The sequence below is a fragment of the Equus quagga genome, chromosome 11 (genome assembly GCF_021613505.1).
Source record: "Equus quagga isolate Etosha38 chromosome 11, UCLA_HA_Equagga_1.0, whole genome shotgun sequence".
Lineage (NCBI taxonomy): Eukaryota > Metazoa > Chordata > Mammalia > Perissodactyla > Equidae > Equus > Equus quagga.
In genome coordinates, this window is record NC_060277.1 from 28,613,479 (window position 1) to 28,631,998 (window position 18,520).

Here is an 18,520-nt window from a genome sequence, read left to right on the forward strand (position 1 = left end):
CATAGTAGCCCTGTGAGCTAGGTGGGGTATTTCCATTTTATAGAAGAGAAAACAGAAATTCCGAGTTTTTGTCGATGTTAGTACAGTTAGTGATTGGTAGGATCATGAGTGGAACCTGGCTCAGTCTGACGTTCTTTCCTCTAATCAATTGCTTGTCTCAGGGACTAGTGCTGGCCCCAAGGAAGTTTTCATCAGTCCTTTGTAAAATAAAACTGAATTTAATCAATTTAAGGATTGTCCTTTAGTCTACTTTTTTGAGTTAAAATTTCCTTTTGTGAAATCCTGCTAGTAGATGGATTAAAAAAATTCAAGTCTTTGTTTGTAAAAATTAAAGTTTGCTAACCCTATTTGAATTTTCAAGTCTTAAAATGTATTGGTCATAAAAAAACAAAGTCTGGAAATCATGATGTTAAATCTTAACTTAGAATCTATTTATGTATAGTAACTTAGTTTTCAGTTCTTTTAAAACAACAAGACCTGGCAACTAAAAAGCTCTTATTTAACCATATAATACGGTTAAAGAACTCTGTTGAAATGGTGCTTGCAACCTACAGAACTGAAATGTGATAGTGCAGGCTAAATGCGTGGTCATCACCTCATTCGTGCAAGGTGTAGTAGAGAGTTCTCTAACTTAATAGAGACGTATCCAAGTGAAGGTGGGATTTTCGTTTTTAAATGCTTTGCACAGTTGCTTTTATTTCCTGAAGGTCTTTTCTTTTCCAGTGTTTAAATTCTCTTTATAAGGAGAGAATGCTCATGAATGTAGCTTCTGACTGCATCCAACCAAACCAGCAGCAAATCTCCATTGAATAAGAAGGATGAGTCTAAGGGGGGCAGGGGCGATGCCAGGGAGCTGCCCGTCTCACCTGCGGGCTGGGCTCCTCAGACACACCTGGCGTATTCGAACTTATTTGGGAATGTGGGACTGCCTGCTTTAACTCTGTAAACTCTGATTATTTACTCTGAGGTGAATTTTGTGTGTTTGTGATTTTATGCCAAGTTTGATGAGACACTCAGTTTACTTATTTAGGACTAATCCTTGAAGCAAGATTTGGCAGTAGAGCGTTATGTTTTAGGTTTATTTCTTTTCTTTATAGTCCCATATTCTGACGCTATTTAGTTTCATACCTGAAAAACAGATTTGGTGTAGAATCGTTAGTTGACATACTTCTTCATACTACAAATTTATAGCAGCGGGGATGTTGAAGCACATAGACCGTAAAGACTGTGATTTATCCTTTTTGTAAAATAAAATGAAGAACTTTTGAATGTGGGAAATGTTTAGATAGACCTAATGTCTATAATAATTTCTTTAAAGCTTGCTTTCTAATCAAATTAAGGTTGTTACTATAGAGAAGTGGTGTAGCATAGTGGCTAAGAGTTTGGCCTTTGGTGTTAGACTGGATGTGAGTCCTGGCTCTGCCCCTCTTTTTGCTGTGATCATGGGCCAGTAAATTTAACCTTTCCCCGTCTCAATTTCCTTGTTTGAAAATGGTGATAACCTATGTTTTGTAATGTAGTGAGAAATCAATTGGCTGGTGTGTAAAAATGCTTAGCCCAGTGCCTAGCACACAGAAAGCAGAAAGAAATATTAGATGCTGTTGTTATTATTTTGTGAAGAGGGTATTTTCTTGTGCAATAGGATTTTTCTGAGGCAATGGGAGTGTCACAGTTACTTTTATTTTGAACTTAAAATATAACATAAAGTTTATATTCTCTTTTAACAAGTTTTCAAGATAAAAACTATTATTTCTTTCCTGAAGATTTTTTCCCCCATTTGTTTCCTCTTTTTTCTTTTGATTTCTCCTTATCCTTTTTATTAACCCAGATTTCCCAGAAAGTACTTAGAGAAGGATTGTACATAGCCCTAGGGAGGGAAGGTTCAGTCATCAGAAATCTTTGCTGGTTCATCAGTAACCCTAAGCACTCACTATTTTAATAGGTAAATAATATTTGTGATTATTCTCAGACTGTTAAGTTTTTGGAATTATGGCTTTGTTTGTCTTTGAAGTCTTTCTTCATCTCAGAAAACTTTGCTTTGACTTTTACTACCCAGTCTTACATCATGACTCGGAATGATTCTCAGAAGGTACTCAGCAGTGAATGACTAGCTTCATGGGGCCCTCTTAAGTCACTCAGCCATAAGCTTTCAAATTTGTACTTTTTATCTCTGTAAATTGGTCACAGCAATTTAGTCCAGGGCCAAGACTGATAAATCAAAGACCAGTGAAGCATAAAGTGAATTGTTGTCAAAATTTGTATATTAAATGACCAAACATTTCACTTTCCAATACTTTTCCACTTTTCCTTTATTTTTCTTTGATGCCATTTCATTAGATTTTTCCGTTAGGTATTCTTTCTTTTAGCCCAGGTGCTTAGAAGAGTAGTAGTAGCATGAGCTCCATAAATATTTGTTGAATGAATGAGAGAATTTGTAATCTGAGTTTGTGATGATCCCAGAAAAATAGGAAAGAGAGTTATTTAAAGTTGAGATCTTGCTATTAGGTTTTTCTATTGCACTAGGGTTTTTTTTGAGACTTTTTTTTATACTGGTAAAATATACGTAATGTAAAATTTACCGTTTTAACCATTTTAAAGTGTACAATTCAGTGGCATTAAGTACATTCACAAAGTTGTGTAACCATCACCAGTATCTGTTTCTAGCCCTTTTTCATACAAGTGGAATGAGATTCCATTGCACTAGATTTTGACAGTAATGGATAACTATTGCCCTTGCCATTTTTATTTTTACTTCAGTGGTACTTATTTAAATTTGGTTATATGTCGTGAGAAAGACTTGGTTGACTTGTGGACTTAGGTGATTTTCTGATAATTGTTGAAAAGCATCAAGTTCATTGACTAGATCTATCACTGAAGAACAGTTGTACATTTAAAATTTTTAGTTATTCTCTTGTAGTGCTCTGTTGCTTTGGAGCAAAAAGTAGTGAATACCTACTGCACTGGACATGTATAGATGAATGAGACAATATCTGCCTTAATCCACGGCTTAGTAATTATTTCCACACTGCCTGGGAAAACATGCGTGTGTGTGTGTGTGTGTGTGTGTACCATCTTTTAACTATATTATTTCCAGGATCTCTCTGACACATCTTCTAACTACTTTCAATTAAAAGTGTCGTAAAATTTTCTTTCTGCACAAAGACTTACTCTGATAAGTCTGTGTGAGTTAATGATGGTCTTTTGTATTTCCAATTCCACTGCCTGTTATGTATTCCACAAAGAACTTTCCTGTTTATACGTAATGTAATCTTAGCTTTGCTGGAATTATATGTCAGCTAATTTATCTGCTTTGAAGTGATCTCTCTTCTGCGAATAGATTATTAAAAATAAATTACATTGTATTTATTTTAATAGGAACAACTTTTCAGCCTAATAGCAACTCCTATGTCAATCCTGATCACTTGAACTATTTCCGGTTTGCTGGACAGATCTTGGGATTAGCTTTGAACCATAGGCAGCTGGTCAACATTTACTTCACAAGGTCATTCTACAAGCACATTCTTGGTATGGCTCTATTGTTATTTCATAGGCATTTATTTAAAATGTTTTTTTTTTAATAGTCTTTAGGAAAAACTAAGATAAGTGGTGACAATTTAGATGAGAAAATTTTTATTTTGATTGGAGACTATCTGTGTATGTAAGGCATTGGGGGGCCTGAGGGAGAGGAAAAACAACCTACTTTTTGCTAAAAATTTTTTTTTCATTTTAATGTATATATGTTTATACTAAGAATGCATTTTAATATGAATATCCTTAAGAGAATTGAAGTTTATAATAATTTCCTGAATAGCTATTTCAAAGGAAGAGTACATTGTAAAAATGCGGAAGAAACGTAAACTTAAATTCACAGACTTCCAGATTCAGGAATTAGCCTCCATTTAAATCACGCTGTGAATTGGATTATATTTTGCAGTTTTACAGAGTGTCTGCAGAGGGCAGTATTTTACCATTAAATAGGTAAGGAAAGACAGAAACGTTTAGAATATAACTGCTGTATGTTTGCATTTTTAGGTATTCCTGTAAATTACCAAGATGTGGCATCCATTGATCCAGAATATGCCAAAAATTTGCAGTGGATTTTAGATAATGATATTAGTGATCTGGGTCTAGAATTAACATTTTCTGTGGAGACTGATGTGTTTGGAGCAATGGAAGAGGTGCCTTTGAAACCGGGAGGTGGAAGTATTCTTGTGACACAAAATAACAAAGTGAGTATTCAAGTTTTTACATTAGCCATTTTTTAACATGGCCCTGATAGTTTGCTAATTACTCCAAATTCTCCTCCGCTAGCTAGGAAAACTTTTACTGTTAGAGTTTCGTAACATTTTATAATAGATAAAATATTTAAAGTAACGAAACTATCAAATATCAAACTGTGAATTAGAAAGGATGATTTCAATATTGTGTTAGATATGCTAAGGCCGTTTCTGAAACAGCCTAGATCACAGTTCAGTTGGTTGTATAAATTTCGATTAAAAAAAAAAGCTTATATCAAGATCATATTTGTACTATTTCATGTTTTATAATAATCTCTATGTAATTTATCTATATAAGTAATCACTATTTCATGCTTTCGCCAACCTTAAGATTTGGCACTCTCACCACTGCAGCCTGAGTTCGTTTCCAGGTCAGGGAACCACACCACCCGTCTGTCAGTCGTCATACTGTGGCATCTGCTGTTGCTGTGATGCTGAAACCTATGCCACCGGTATTTCAAATACCAGCAGGGTCCCCCATGGTGGACAGGTTTCAGTGGAGCTTCCAGACTAAGGCAGACTAAGAAGAAGGACTGGCCATTCACTTCTGAAAAAATTGGCCATGAAAACCCTATGAATAGCAGCAGAGTCTTGTCTCATAGAACGCCGGAAGGTGAGAGGGAGGTCCAAAAAGATCGGGCAGGGTTCCGCTCTGCTGTGCTCGGGGTAACTAAGAGTCAGAAGTGACTTGCCAGCACTAAAAAAGAAAACTTCATGTTTTAAAATTAAGAATTCCAATAGAGAAAAGAAGAAATCCCATTGTTTAAACTTTGTACATGCTTTTGGGATCCAGTAAATCTGTTAGACCTCTGAACTTGATTTTTTTTATAACTTTTTCTGTTTGGTATTATATCTCCTGTTTGTACATATAAATTTTTTTTCCAATTTTACTAAGAAATAATTGACATCCATCTGTACATATTTTTAACCCTCGGCATGTGTTTTAAATTTCACTGTTGAAAATCATCTTACTTTTATATATAATACAGTTTTATTTTATGTTTTGATACATTATATGGCAAATTGGGAGTCAGAAAATCTGGTTTTGGAATTCCAGTTCTGTCATTTACCTACAGTAGCAACTTCTGATTAAACAGCCTTTTTCCTTTCCTTTAGTTGGATTATAATTCCAAGACAACTTCCTAGTCAACTAACTATGAAAAATAACGTCCATTGAACCACTTTGTAGACTAGAGATTTAGTAAAATATAGCTTTTTTTCCTAAAAAAGGCTATAAGGCTTGGCCTCATTTTAACTTCTTTGAGCTTCAGTTTTGTATTCTGTAAAATTGGGATTAATAATGCCTCCCGTTCAGAATTGTGACCGGCATTTTATAAACTGAAAACAGCAACACAAAAGTTAGTTGGTATTGTTTGGAAAGTTTTCTATAGAAATAGCCTTAGTTTCAGATATATACAGGGAATTGGAGACCAAATTCAGCTGCATAATTTTACTTTTGGAGATTTAATACTGTATACATATTAAAAAAACATGAAGTTTAATTTTTGAAAATAAAATCAGGAGCTGAGTTTTTGTGCATTTCTACTTGCAAATTTTTTGATCTACCCTCTCATTTTACACATGAGAACCTGAAGCCTAAAGAAAAGCTGGGGCCAAAACCCACGTCTCCTAGTTTCAAGTCTAATGTTCTTCATACTCTTGGCAAAATTAATCACATTGAGGAAGATCTTTCTTGATTTTTTTTTTTAAAGATTTTATTTTTTTTCCTTTTTCTCCCCAAAGCCCCCCAGTACATAGTTGTATATTCTTTGTTGTGCGTCCTTTTAGTTGTGGCATGTGGGACGCTGCCCCAGCGTGCTTTGATGAGCAGTGCCATGTCCGTGCCCAGGATTCGAACCAACGAAACACTGGGCCACCTGCGGCAGAGCGTGCGAACTTAACCACTCGGCCACGGGGCCAGCCCCCTTTCTTGATTTTTAATATGAATCATGTTAAGCTCTAGAAGATTAAAATAGTAAAATGCTTTAAATTAATTTTTAAAATCTATATGAGCTTGCCAGTGAATGAAAATATTTTCACGAATCTTCTAATTATTAGATCGTGTACCCTGTAGTGCATTTATTATTTTATTTTACACTAGAGACGTACTCTCAATTAAGGGTAATGAAATCATAGAGTCTTTATTATAAGCAAGTGATTGCTTTTCACCAGAGAACCTCAAGCATGCTTCTTATCTGTGAATACTGTATCTGGTGAGTGGGTTTGTCACTCCCTCAGATATGTTTTGAATGACATTAACAATTGCGTGATAGCTAGCTATATTTATAATTGTATCTCTTACCAGCCTCCCTCCTAGTATGACATGATTTTTGTTTAGATTTTTTAAATACATATTTTATTCTTTTGCATTTGTCTTTTATTGAAACCTAGAAAGAAGGAAGACATTGAATAAATAAGAATAAGAATATACTCACATTGAGGATATATCTTTCATCGTGAGTCTGGTCTGAGGCTGGAATACTATTGCAATATTAAAGAGCTTGAAACTTGTTTCTTAAGTTTAATACATTTTTATTTAACTATATTAACTGATTGATTGATTACAGGCTTTTTTTTTTTAAATGATGAGCTGTGGAAATAGAGGTAAAAGCAGGATTTTAATTACTAATATGTTAATTCTACTTAGCTTTCACTTTTCTGATATAAACATTTCTCACAATAAAGTGAGCCTTTTCATTTTCTAATATTGCCAGGAAGAGTCAAGTATAATTGTATATCAAATTGTTGATGCTTAAACATTTAATGCTTTTTCAATAAACAACGTGATTATTTAAAAAATATTAAAAATCTTTAGAAACATACCTACATCTTAAATTGATCACTTGCTTTAAAAATTAATTTATAAATAAAATTTTCAAACCGTGTTTCTTAGAAATATTATTTTTTAACATACATTCTTTCATGAACTTTTCTGTTATTTTAGGGTTAGCCTTTTACTTACTTAATCTTTTTAGGCATAAAGTTATAATTGTCACATTTGGAGTTCAGCTTCAAAATTTGTGGGCATACTGCAACTTAAATGACTTCCCAAGCTTGTTAGTAAGAGGAAGTCTGTGTGAGCTGATCTCCACATGGGGGAGTCATTTATTCCTAAGTTTTATTGAAAGACTTTGATAATTATAGAGTGAAACCAAATAGATGAAAATACGTTTGTTTAAAAAGCAGTACCTTAAATAAATACAAGTAATGTAGACAGAAGAATATATATCATTTCCACATTTGAAATGTCATACTCTTTTAAATTTAATTTTGTGTTTACTCTTTTAAATATAATTTTGTTTTAAAGTCTAAAGGGAAAAAACACCTTGGTTTCAGTTTTGAAAGTGGCTGAATTACCAGGAATGGAACATTTACATTTAAATAGTATTTTCATCTTTTAAAAAAGTTTTGCTTTTGCTTCTTCACTTTTTCTTCTTCCTTTTTTTTTTTTTAGTGAGGAAGATCAGCCCTGAGCTAACATCTGTTGCCAATTTTCTTCTTTTTGCTTGAGGAAGTTTGTTCCCCAGTTAACACCGGTGCCAGTCTTCCTCTATTTTTGATACGTGGGATGCCACCACAGCATGGCTTCATGAGCCCTGTTTGGGTCCATGCCTGGGATCCAAACCCATGAACCCTGGGCCACCGAAGTGGAGTGTGTAAACTCAACCACTGCACCACTGGGCTGGTCCCTTCACTTTCGCTTTTTTATTCTCCACCAAAAGCTGAAATTGTAGAACTATAAAATCTTGAGTTTGAAGTAACATTTTTTCCTTAGATCTTCAGCTCTTAGAACTGAAGAGTAAGCTACATGGGTTTTAAGTGTTAACACTTTTGCAGTACTAATCAAAAAGTTCATTTAGGCTGGGAGGGAAAAAAAATGGATGTGAGTTGGGGCAGGACATCAGGGAATGGAGGAGGTGGCATGGAAGTTGAATTATAGAGGAGAAGCATTAAGTGGTCACTTAGGAGTACAGGGGAGGAGGAAACGTTCTGGGCTTACAGGAGGGCACAGAGATGACAGAGCACGGTGTGTTTGGGGAACCATATGTAGATCAGAGCTGTAGATCGTAGGTTAGGTTGCAAAGTGAGTTGAAAAAGATGAGGTTGAGGAGGTAGACTGGACCCAGTTTCTGAAGGACTGCATCCACAATTAGGATTTCGAAAATTATTCTGAAGGCTGTGGGGATGATTGCACGTGTTATTGAGGAGAATGGCATGATCGGATTTCTGTTTTTTTAAAAACGAAAACTCAATTGTGTGAAGAATGGATTGAAATGGGGTAATACTGGAGTCAGGGCCGCTGATAGGCGGTTGTGACGTTGGCCCTGGGAGCATGCCCGAGGGATTTTAAACAGTGGCAGTGAGGATGGAGGAAATGAGGTAGCTTTTGAGGCTGTAGAATTTATAGAACTTGGTAATGAATTGTTGGAGAGGGTGAGAAAGAAGAAGGACTCAAGGGTGACTGCCACTTGTGTGGGGTGGACCCTGGAACAACTGGTGGTGTTGTCGTCCTCCTCTTCATCAGCCACGTTACCATCAGTTCTGTTTCCTGGTGATAGTAATAGCTACTGCCTATTGAGTACTTTGTTTATATTGCGTGTATTTGAGATGTGTTCTTTGTCCAGTTCTCATTTACTCTAACAGCCTTTTTAGGTAGTTATTTCTACTTATTCACTGTGGAAACAGCTTTAATATTAAAAGCTGTTGACATTTATTCGGTACTTGTAATGTGCTAGGCACTGTTCAGAGTGCCTTATGTCTATTAACTCATGCTTAAACAGTCATCTGAAGCGTGGCTGTCCCTTTCTCCAGGCGAGGAAGCTGAAGCCTAGCGGGGTTAGGTAGCTTTCCTCCAGATCACATGGCTCACAAGTGGTAGAGCTAGGATTTGAACCCAGGCCATCTATACATTTCAAGCCTGAGCTTGGAACTACGACTCTGTATTTCTTTAGGTGTTAAATAACTGCCTAAGGGCTCAAAGTTAGTAACTAGTGGCCCCTCAGTTTAAATTGAAGTCTGAATGATTGTGTAACTGCTAGGCCTCATTGACTAAGGCAATGAATATGAAGGAGGTGGCAGATCCAAATTTGGCACGTGTTCCCCCACTTCGTTTTTGTATGGTTAATACCTTATCTTCTATTGCTAGTTTCACTTGATTTATTTCACACACAAATGCATTTGATGCACATGCAAGCACAAAAGACAAGCTTGCGTATGTAGATTACTGATTTAATGTGGATTCTTATTCATATCTTTAGAAAAGTGAATGGTGAGAAATCTTTTTATTGCTCTGAAAGCTTTTAAAACAGTTTAGATCTGAGGCTCTCCATATTGAGTGTGTGTATGTATGTATTATTAGATTGCGTTTTAAATTATCTTTACCATCTTCCTGTCAGCAAGGAGGATATACTTTTCCCTGCATTTTAATTAGTATATTCTAAAAATTCACTTTGAAAATTACCAAATCTATGAAATGCTTACTTGAAGAATCACTATTTTCAATGAGTGAAATTATTCCAATGAAACTGAAGTAATAGGATTTTTACCAGACTGTCAATCTTTGTAACTAATTTGTGACCTTAAAAGTAAGAATATGCTGATAAAGAATAAATTGAAAAATGTTACATTGCAAAAATGTGCTTCTCCTTTTTCTTATATCTACTTATTCCTACAAAGGAAACCTGGTATTCTTTTGAGTTCTCAGTGGGGAAATTTTCAGTGAGAACTCTTATGTACCAGAGCAATAATAATTAAGTAGGTAAACCCAGGAAGGAAGCTTTTATTACCAAAGGGTTTCTATTGAAACAGTGAATTGGATTATGCCAATAAGAATGCCAATTAAACTATTAATTGCTAAAAAAAAATAACTATTCCAAACAGTTTTACAAATGTGGCCTAGTTTGTCAGTCTACTTGGAGGGAAGAAAAAAGAGCATCTTGTTTTCATTATTAAAAATTGTTTATTATTTTAATAAATATGGTTTATTTAGATATCTTTAAAGAAATAGTGAAAAAAGTTTTTTTTTTTTTTTTGGTGAAGAAAATTGGCCTTGAGCTAACATCTGTTGCCAATCTTCTTCTTTTTGCTTGTCAAAAGAAGATTGTCACTGAGCTAACATCTGTGCCAGTCTTCCTCTACTTTGTATGTGGAATGCCACCACAGCTTGACTTGCCGAGCGCTATGTAGGTCTGTGCCTACATGTGAACTGAACCACTACACCACTGGGCTGGTCTCAAAAAAAGGTTTTCATGAAGAAAACTAGCTTCAAAAAAATATGTCAGTTTTTGACATCAGCACTGCCTCTGATAAGAAGACATAATTTAAGTTCAAAGCCTGAAAAAAGTTAAAAGTTTAAGGAAGATTTCTGAAGGGTGATATTATTCATTCCACACATTCAGAAGAGTAGGAGATTATTAAAACAAAATGTTTCTGTAACTAGACGTTTAATTTAACTGGAACATAATGTCTGAAAGTTGAATCGCCTTAATCTTAGTGTTTTTATTTTTTCCTGTTGTAATTATTTTGTGCTTACCTGTCTTATATCAGTTGTCAGGCTCAAGGCAGAGCTAGAAAAAAGTTGCTAAGGTTCTTTTTTGTTCTTGTTTTTGTCTCTATGCTGAGGCTTTCTAAGTTGAAAACTTTCTGTGTATTAACATAACTATTTCGCCAGTGCAAGTACTAACTCATTCTTTAATATGGTGAATTCTCCAATTTCATCCTATGGCATCTGGTGTTATTTTATGTCCTCTGAGAACTAACACCAATCCTCAGATAGGAGCAAATATGACTCCTAGAATATGCATATGTCGGGGATACAAGATCCCCACCCCGAAGTTATACCATCTCTTTTAATACCTTAGAACAAGGTGAGATTTTAGGTTTGGTTTATGTTTGTTGTTTAATTGTGCAGCTATTAATGCCAGCGTTTTGTGCTCTGATTGTCATCTATGTCCACTGTTTCCTTAAAGCGTGTATTTGACGTAGTTGATGTGGTAACTGATTAATTTTTTTTAAGCTTTTTTTAAATTTTATTTTTATTGCAGTGACATTGGATTATAGCATTATATATCTTTCAGGTGTGTATTGTAATATATGTTGAATTCTGTGTAGATTACATCCTGTTCACGACCCAAAGACTAATTATAATCCATCACCACACACATGTGCCTGATCACCCCTTTTGCCCTCCTCCCTCCCCCCTTCCCCGCTGGTAACCATCAATCCAAGCTCTGTTGCTGTGTGTGTTGTTGTTTTTATCTTCTACTTATGAGTGAGATCATACGGTATTTGACTTTCTCACTCTGACTTATTTTACTTAGCATAATACCCTGAAGGTCCATACATGTTGTCACAAATGGCTGGATTTCATAATTTCTTATGGCTGAGTAGTAGTCCATTGTGTATATAAACCACATCTTCTTTATCCATTTGTCCCTTAATGGGCACCTGGGTTGCTTCCAAGTCTTGACTATTGTGAATAATGTTGTGATGAGCATAGAGGTGCATGTATCTTTATGCATTTGTATTTTCAAGTTCTTTGGATAAATACCCAGCAGAAGAATAGTTGGATCATGTGGTAGATCTGTTCTGAATTTTCTGAGGATACTCCATATTGCTTTCTGTAGTGGCTGCACCAGTTCGTGCTCCCACCAGCAGTGTGTGAGCGTTCCCTTCTCTCCACGCCCTCTCCAATACTTGTTTCCTGTCTTGTTAATTATAGCCATTGTGACCGGAGTGAGGTGATACCTCATTGTAGTTTTGATTTGCATTTCCCTGATGGTTAACGATGTTGAACATCTTTTCATGTGCCTGTTGAGCATCTGTATATCTTCTTTGGAGAAATCTCTGTTCAGATCTTTTGCCCATTTTTAATTGGGTTGTTGGTTTTTTTGTTGTTGAGACATATGAGTTCTTTGTATACTTTGAATATTAACCCTTTATCTGATAGATGGTTTGCAAATATCTTCTCCCAGTTGTTAGGTTGTCTTTTCATTTTGTTGGTGGCTTCCTTTGCTGTGCAGAAGCTTTTTAGGTTGAGGTAGTCCCATCTGTTTATTTTTTCTGTTGTTTCCCTTGCCTGGTCAGGTGTGATATTTGAAAAAATGCTGCTAAGACCAATGTCGAAGAGTGTACAGCTGTGTTTTCTTCAAGAAGTTTCATGGTTTCAGATGTTACATTCGAGTCTTTAATCCATCTTTAGTTGATTTTTGTGCATGTTGTAAGATAATGGTCTACTTTCATTCTTTTGCATGTGGCTGTCCAGTTTTCCCAGTACCATTTATTGAAGAGACTCTCCTTTCTCTGTTGTATGTTCTGGGCTCCCTTGTTGAATATTAGTTGTCAGTGTATGTGTGGGTTTATTTCTGGGTTCTTGATTCTGTTCCATTGATCTGTGTGTCTGTTTTTGTGCCAGTATCATGCTGTTTTGATTACTATAGCTTTGTAGTATATTTTGAAATCAGGGAGTGTGATACCTCAAGCTTTGTTCTTTTTCCTCAGGATTCCTTTGGCTATTCAGGATCTTTTGTTCCTCCATATAAATTTTAGGATTCTTTGTTCTATTTCTGTGGAAATGTTGGAACTTTGATGGGGATTGCATTGAAACTATAGATTGCTTTAGGAAGTATGGACATTTTAACTATGTTAATTCTTCTAATATAAGAGCATGGAATAACTTTTCCATTTCTTCATGCCTTCTTCAATTTCGTTCAACATTTGATAGTTTTTGGTGCACAGATCTTTCACCTCTTTGGTTAAGTTTATTCCTAGGTATTTTATTCTTTTTGTTGCAATTGTAAATGGGATTATATTCTTAATTTCTGTTTCTGCTATTTCATTGTTAGCATATAGAAATGCAGCTGATTTTTGTATGTTGATTTTGTATTCTGTGACTTGACTGTATTCATTTATTATTTTAAAAGTTTTTTAGTGGATTCTTTAGGGTTTTCTATTTATAAAATCATGTCATGTGCAAATAGTGACAGTTTCACTTCTTCCTTTCCAATTTGGATCCCTTTTATTTCTTTTTCTTGCCTGATTGCTCTGGCTAGGACTTCCAATACTATGTTAAATAAGAGTGGTGACAGTGGGCATCGTTGTCTGCTTCCTGTTCGTAAAAGGATGATTAATTCTTAAATAGTGGAGAAAAACTTGGTGTGGTAGGAGTAGGAGTCAATTGAATAGCAGAGATGGCAGCCTTCCCTGTGCCAGGTTGTACAGGGGTCTCTGTAGGGTTTGGGGAGAGGTGTGAGGAATCCCCTGTGACACTTCAGTAGCTCTGAGTTGTGTAGAGAATTCATAGCCAGTAGTCATGTGTAACTTGCTGGCTCAGTGCCTGTGAGTTTTTGTGGGAAATCAGATCATCAGATTTCTGCCAAAAGAAAGGAAAAAGAGAAAGGAGTCTAACACAGGCTTTCTCCCTCTGTGTTTACAGCATTTATTCCTGGGAGGGGAAAACTGTATACATTTTGCTTTTAACTCACTAAGTTTCACTTAGACATAATTTAAAATATTTAATGATAGGGGGCCAGCCTGGTGGTGTAGTGGTTCACATGCTCTGCTTTGGTGGTTTAGGATTCACCGGTTTGGATCCTAGGCGCAGACCTATACACCACTCATCAAGCCATGCTGTGGCTGCATCCCACATGGAAGAAATAGAAGGACTTACAACTAGGATATACAGCTATGTACTGGGACTTTGGGGAGAAAAAAAAAAAATTAATGGTAACAATTGATAGAGTTTTTATATATAGATAGATATGATCATTTATTCTGGTCTGAGCTAAAATATCTTTTTTTATTACCAGTTAAATTTTAAGGGACACTGTTTTCTATGATGACGATGATGTTTTTTAAAATAAAATGTGTCTATGGCCATACCACCCTGAATGCGCCCGATCTCGTCTAAAATAAAATGTGTGAAAGTAGTTTACCTTAAGTGAGAATCAAATTGGCTATTCTTGAATGAGCTGTTTGGTCAAGTTCTAAGTATGTATTAAATGAATTTGTTGAATGTATGCATTCATCACATATCTATTGACACTTACAAAGTGGCAGCCACTTTTTTAGGAGCTGTGGTATATACTGGTGAACAAAACAGAGCCCTTGCCTATAGAAATATTACATTCTAATGAGACATTTCAGTGAGAGACACCAGGAAGCATAAAGACACTGCGGCCTGAACAAGCTTGTGTTTGGAGAATAGAGTGAGTGAGCAAGGGAGAGAGTGGAAGGCAGTGAGATGAGAGAGCTAGACAGAGGCTAGATCATTTAGGGTCTAACAGATGGGGAAAGGAATTTGGATTTTCCTCTTAAGTGGGAAGTCGTTGTAGGATTTTGAAGAGGAAAGTTATGTGATCTGTATTATATATAAAATACATATATATTTTTCAAATCACTCTGGTGTGGAGAAGCAGCAGAACGGAGGTAAGAATGGAAACAGGGACACCAGATGTTGCAGTAATCCAGGTGAGAGAGGATGATGGCTTGCACCAAGGCACAAGAAGTGGTGGTGGTGAGACAAGGTCAGGTTGAGAATAATTTCTGGAGGTAGATCTGATAGCACTCACTGAGAGATGTGTGAGAGAAATCGTGGGTGATTGATTCCTAGGATATTGGCTTAAACATTAGCTTAGTGAATGGTAGATTACCTGTTTGCTGAGATGTATGATGATTGTTGCTAAATTAATTCTAAACTTTTACCTATTAAATGAGAAATGATTGTATCAACATTATCTTAAATATGTGAAATTAAAACAAAATCATCACAAAAGCTTTTTTATTTTCCTAGGCGGAGTATGTCCAGCTTGTTACTGAACTTCGAATGACAAGAGCCATCCAGCCTCAGATCAATGCTTTTTTACAGGGCTTTCATATGTTCATTCCGCCGTCCCTCATACAACTCTTCGATGAATACGAGTTGGTAAGGAAAAACATCAGTTCTTCTGTTGTTACACAGGACACAAATTCCAGTTGATGTAATTCAGAGATAATTTTGAAGTACTATGATGAATGGAATAATGTATAATAAGGCCTATGGTTTGATTTTGTGTTTAGAGATTTGTATAAGGTTTGTGATTGTGCTTCTCTTAAACTTAATAACCAGATTAGCAGTTCCTTAATGTGAAATGGAGTGAGGTAGTGATAAACAAAAATGCAAAGTATTTCCAAAGTATTCTGCATGGGAGATGTTGAAGGCCAGTCCTCCCAAAAGCAGTCTTCACCTGATTCCTGAGTGTCTTCTTTGGCCATATGAGGTCAAGGATACTGATACTAACTGCTTATGCTTCCAAAAAGAAGAATTGATTAAGACGGTTTTTCTTGTTGTATTTGTGTTATCTTCTCCAGCTTCTTATTTTATCATATATATAATTTTATAATTTTCTATTTTAAACCAACGTGGAGTCCACTCTTGGCTAGTCTGTAATGAATGTTTTGTTTTGCTCCTTTAATTTACCTACCTTTAACTATGATCTAATGGGATTTCTAATTTTGTACGATTTATGTCTGCATTTTCCTGTTTCCTTTTTCTCTTCTATTTTTAGTAATAAATTATTTTCAAACTCTTTGAGTTGTCTAAATCCTTAGTAAAACACAATATTTTAAATAGAGTGTAGCTGCTTTCTTATTTAAAAAATCATAATTTGGAATAGTAAATTTTAGGTCAATGGAAAAGTATCCCTTGATTTTTATTCTTTCTCTTGAAATTAGTTTATGCCTTTCGTTTTAATATATGAGTAAGTACACTAGTGTGTACCTTTAATTTTACATATATACCAGTATTTTCAACTTATTATTCATAGTATATCTTAGTATAACAGTGCACAAAATTTGCTAATTAATTTTGAAGTCCATTGTGACTTAGTTTCAGTAAATAACAGTATTGAGGTTTTTCAGTTGTGTTTTTAAGTTTAGGATTAATGGTTTTGTTTAGCATAAACTCATCTAGTTTTTGGATAACCAAAAAAGTTACTATTTTTAGTATTTAAAAATGGAGGAGTACTTATGACTATTATTAGACGTGACTGAAATCTGACTTTTCCTATACTGCACTTAGATTAAATTAGCCTTGTGAAGTAAGTTCATGGGGTTAGCCCCATGGTGTAGTGGTTAAGTTTGGCACACTCCAGTTTGGTGACCTGGGTTTGCAGGTTTGGATCACAGGTGCAGACCTACGCCACTTGTCAAGCCATGCTGTGGTGGTGACCCACATACAAAATAGAGGAAGATTGGCACCGATGTTAGCTCAGGGCTAATCTTCCTCAAGCAAAAAGAGGAAGATTGGCAACAGATCTTAGCTCAGCACCAATCTTCCTCACTAAAAAATAAATAAATAGCCTTGTGAAGTTTTTCAAAAGAGAGAATTACATTATTTTCTGGACCTACATGTAAAAAACACATAACAACAGAAATAACTTATAAAAACTTTGCCTCATAATTTCCTGATACTGAATTACAATATACATAGAGCAAAATACATACATCTGTAAATGTATAGCTTTATGAATTTTCAAAAACTGAATATACCATAAAACCAGCACCTAGATCAAGAAACAGAAATCCTAGCACCTCAGATGTCCCTCTCATGTCCTTTTCCAGTCACTGTCCAGCCTTATGGGTAACCACTCTCCTGACTTCTAATATCATAGATTAGGTTGCCTGTTTTTGAACTTTATATAAATAGAATAGTCACCTAGAATATATCTGACTTCTTTAGCTCAACTTTTTGTTGTGAGAATCATACATATTGTTGCATGCAGTTGTAATTTGTTCATTTTCATTGCTGTATAGTATTTCATTTGTCAATCTGCTTTTTCTTTTCTTTTCTGCTCTTGATACACATTGGGTGGGTACTTCAGTTTCAGGCTATTTGAAATAGTGCTGCTACAAATGTTGTAGTACATGTTGCTGGGAGAACATTTGTATGCATGCTGTAGATTATATACCTTGGAGTGGAATTGCTGGCATATAGGGTGTGCATATATTCCATTATAGTAGGTACTAGCAAATAGTTTTCCAAAGAGTGTGTCAGTTTACACTCCTGCTAATAGATATGAGAGTTGTGGGTGTTCCACATCCTCACCGGCATTTGATATTTTTTGTCTTTTTCTTTGTTACCATTCTAGTGGATCAGTAGTGTTATTTCATTGTGATTTTAACTTGCATTTTCCTCATGGCTAGTGAGGTTGAGTGTTTTTATGTGTTTATTGGCCATTTATGTACTCTGTTTTTGAAGGATTTGTTCAAGTAACTTGTTCATTTTTCCACTGTGTTTTCTGGGTTTTGTTTACTGATTTGTAGGATTCTTTATATATTCTGTATAGGAATCTTGGTAGATATGTGTGTTGTGAATATCTTCTCTTACTTCAGTGTCTTTTAGTGAATAAAAGTTTTTAGTTTAACACAGTTCAGTTCACTTGTTTTTTCTTTTCTTTTTTTAATGAGTGGAGCTTTTTGTGTTCTGTTTAGGAAACTGTTTCTTATTCCAAGGTCATGAAGATATTTCCCTATGTTTTCCTCTAAAAACTTTATTCCTTTATCTTTCACGTTTAGGTCTGCTACTGGTAAGTTTTCAGTTGTGGTTCTTATATTGGAAGTGAGGTCAGGATTCCTAGTCCGTCTTAGCTTCTGGCTTTACAATGTTGAGCTGATTGATTGAGATGGTGGCATTATTTAGGAAGAGCAGTGTTGTAGACGTGGCTCTGATTTATGCAGTGATGATGATGATGATGATGATTAAACACTTAGTATTTGCCAGGCGCTTTATGTGTATTAACTTTGAAAATCTTCACAACAGAACTCTGAGGTAAGCGGTACCATTCCCATTTCACAAATGAGGAGAACTAGAACAAAGAAGGTACAGAACTTGCTCCTGTTCATCGAGTGTGTGTTAGAGACAGCCCAGTCTCTCTTCCTCAGCATTGCCACACCACCTCTCAGTGGCATGAGTTATAAATGGGACTTGGTTTTAGAACCTGTCGTGGGACTTTATGTCCTTCGTAGGAAAGGGCTGTGCTACACTGGGATAGGAAACTTTTTTCAAAAGTTGACACAAACATCTAAATGTGCATCTGAGTTAAAGGCTACACGTTAGATTCTAGAGGTTTAGTGAGAAGGAGGTATCTAGTAGCGTCATTGTCCTAACCGGAGGTGTATTTGTCCATTGTGGACAGAATGCAGTTCCAAGTCAAGAGATGATTATCAGGTTCAAAAAGGGTGACAACATTGTTGTCATTAATACATAT

General features: G+C 35.6%; 1 protein-coding gene across 3 annotated transcripts in view; it reads left to right on the plus strand.

The window, feature by feature from the left end:
• Nucleotides 1-18,520, plus strand: part of HACE1 (HECT domain and ankyrin repeat containing E3 ubiquitin protein ligase 1) — a 103,911-nt gene that overhangs the window by 73,611 nt on the left and 11,780 nt on the right. For all 3 annotated transcript variants that reach the window (XM_046676546.1, XM_046676547.1, XM_046676548.1), the window contains 3 exons: nt 3,376-3,525; nt 4,033-4,229; nt 15,067-15,198. In XM_046676546.1, coding sequence (XP_046532502.1) covers nt 3,376-3,525; nt 4,033-4,229; nt 15,067-15,198 — 479 coding nt within the window. The remainder of the gene's footprint in view (nt 1-3,375; nt 3,526-4,032; nt 4,230-15,066; nt 15,199-18,520) is intronic.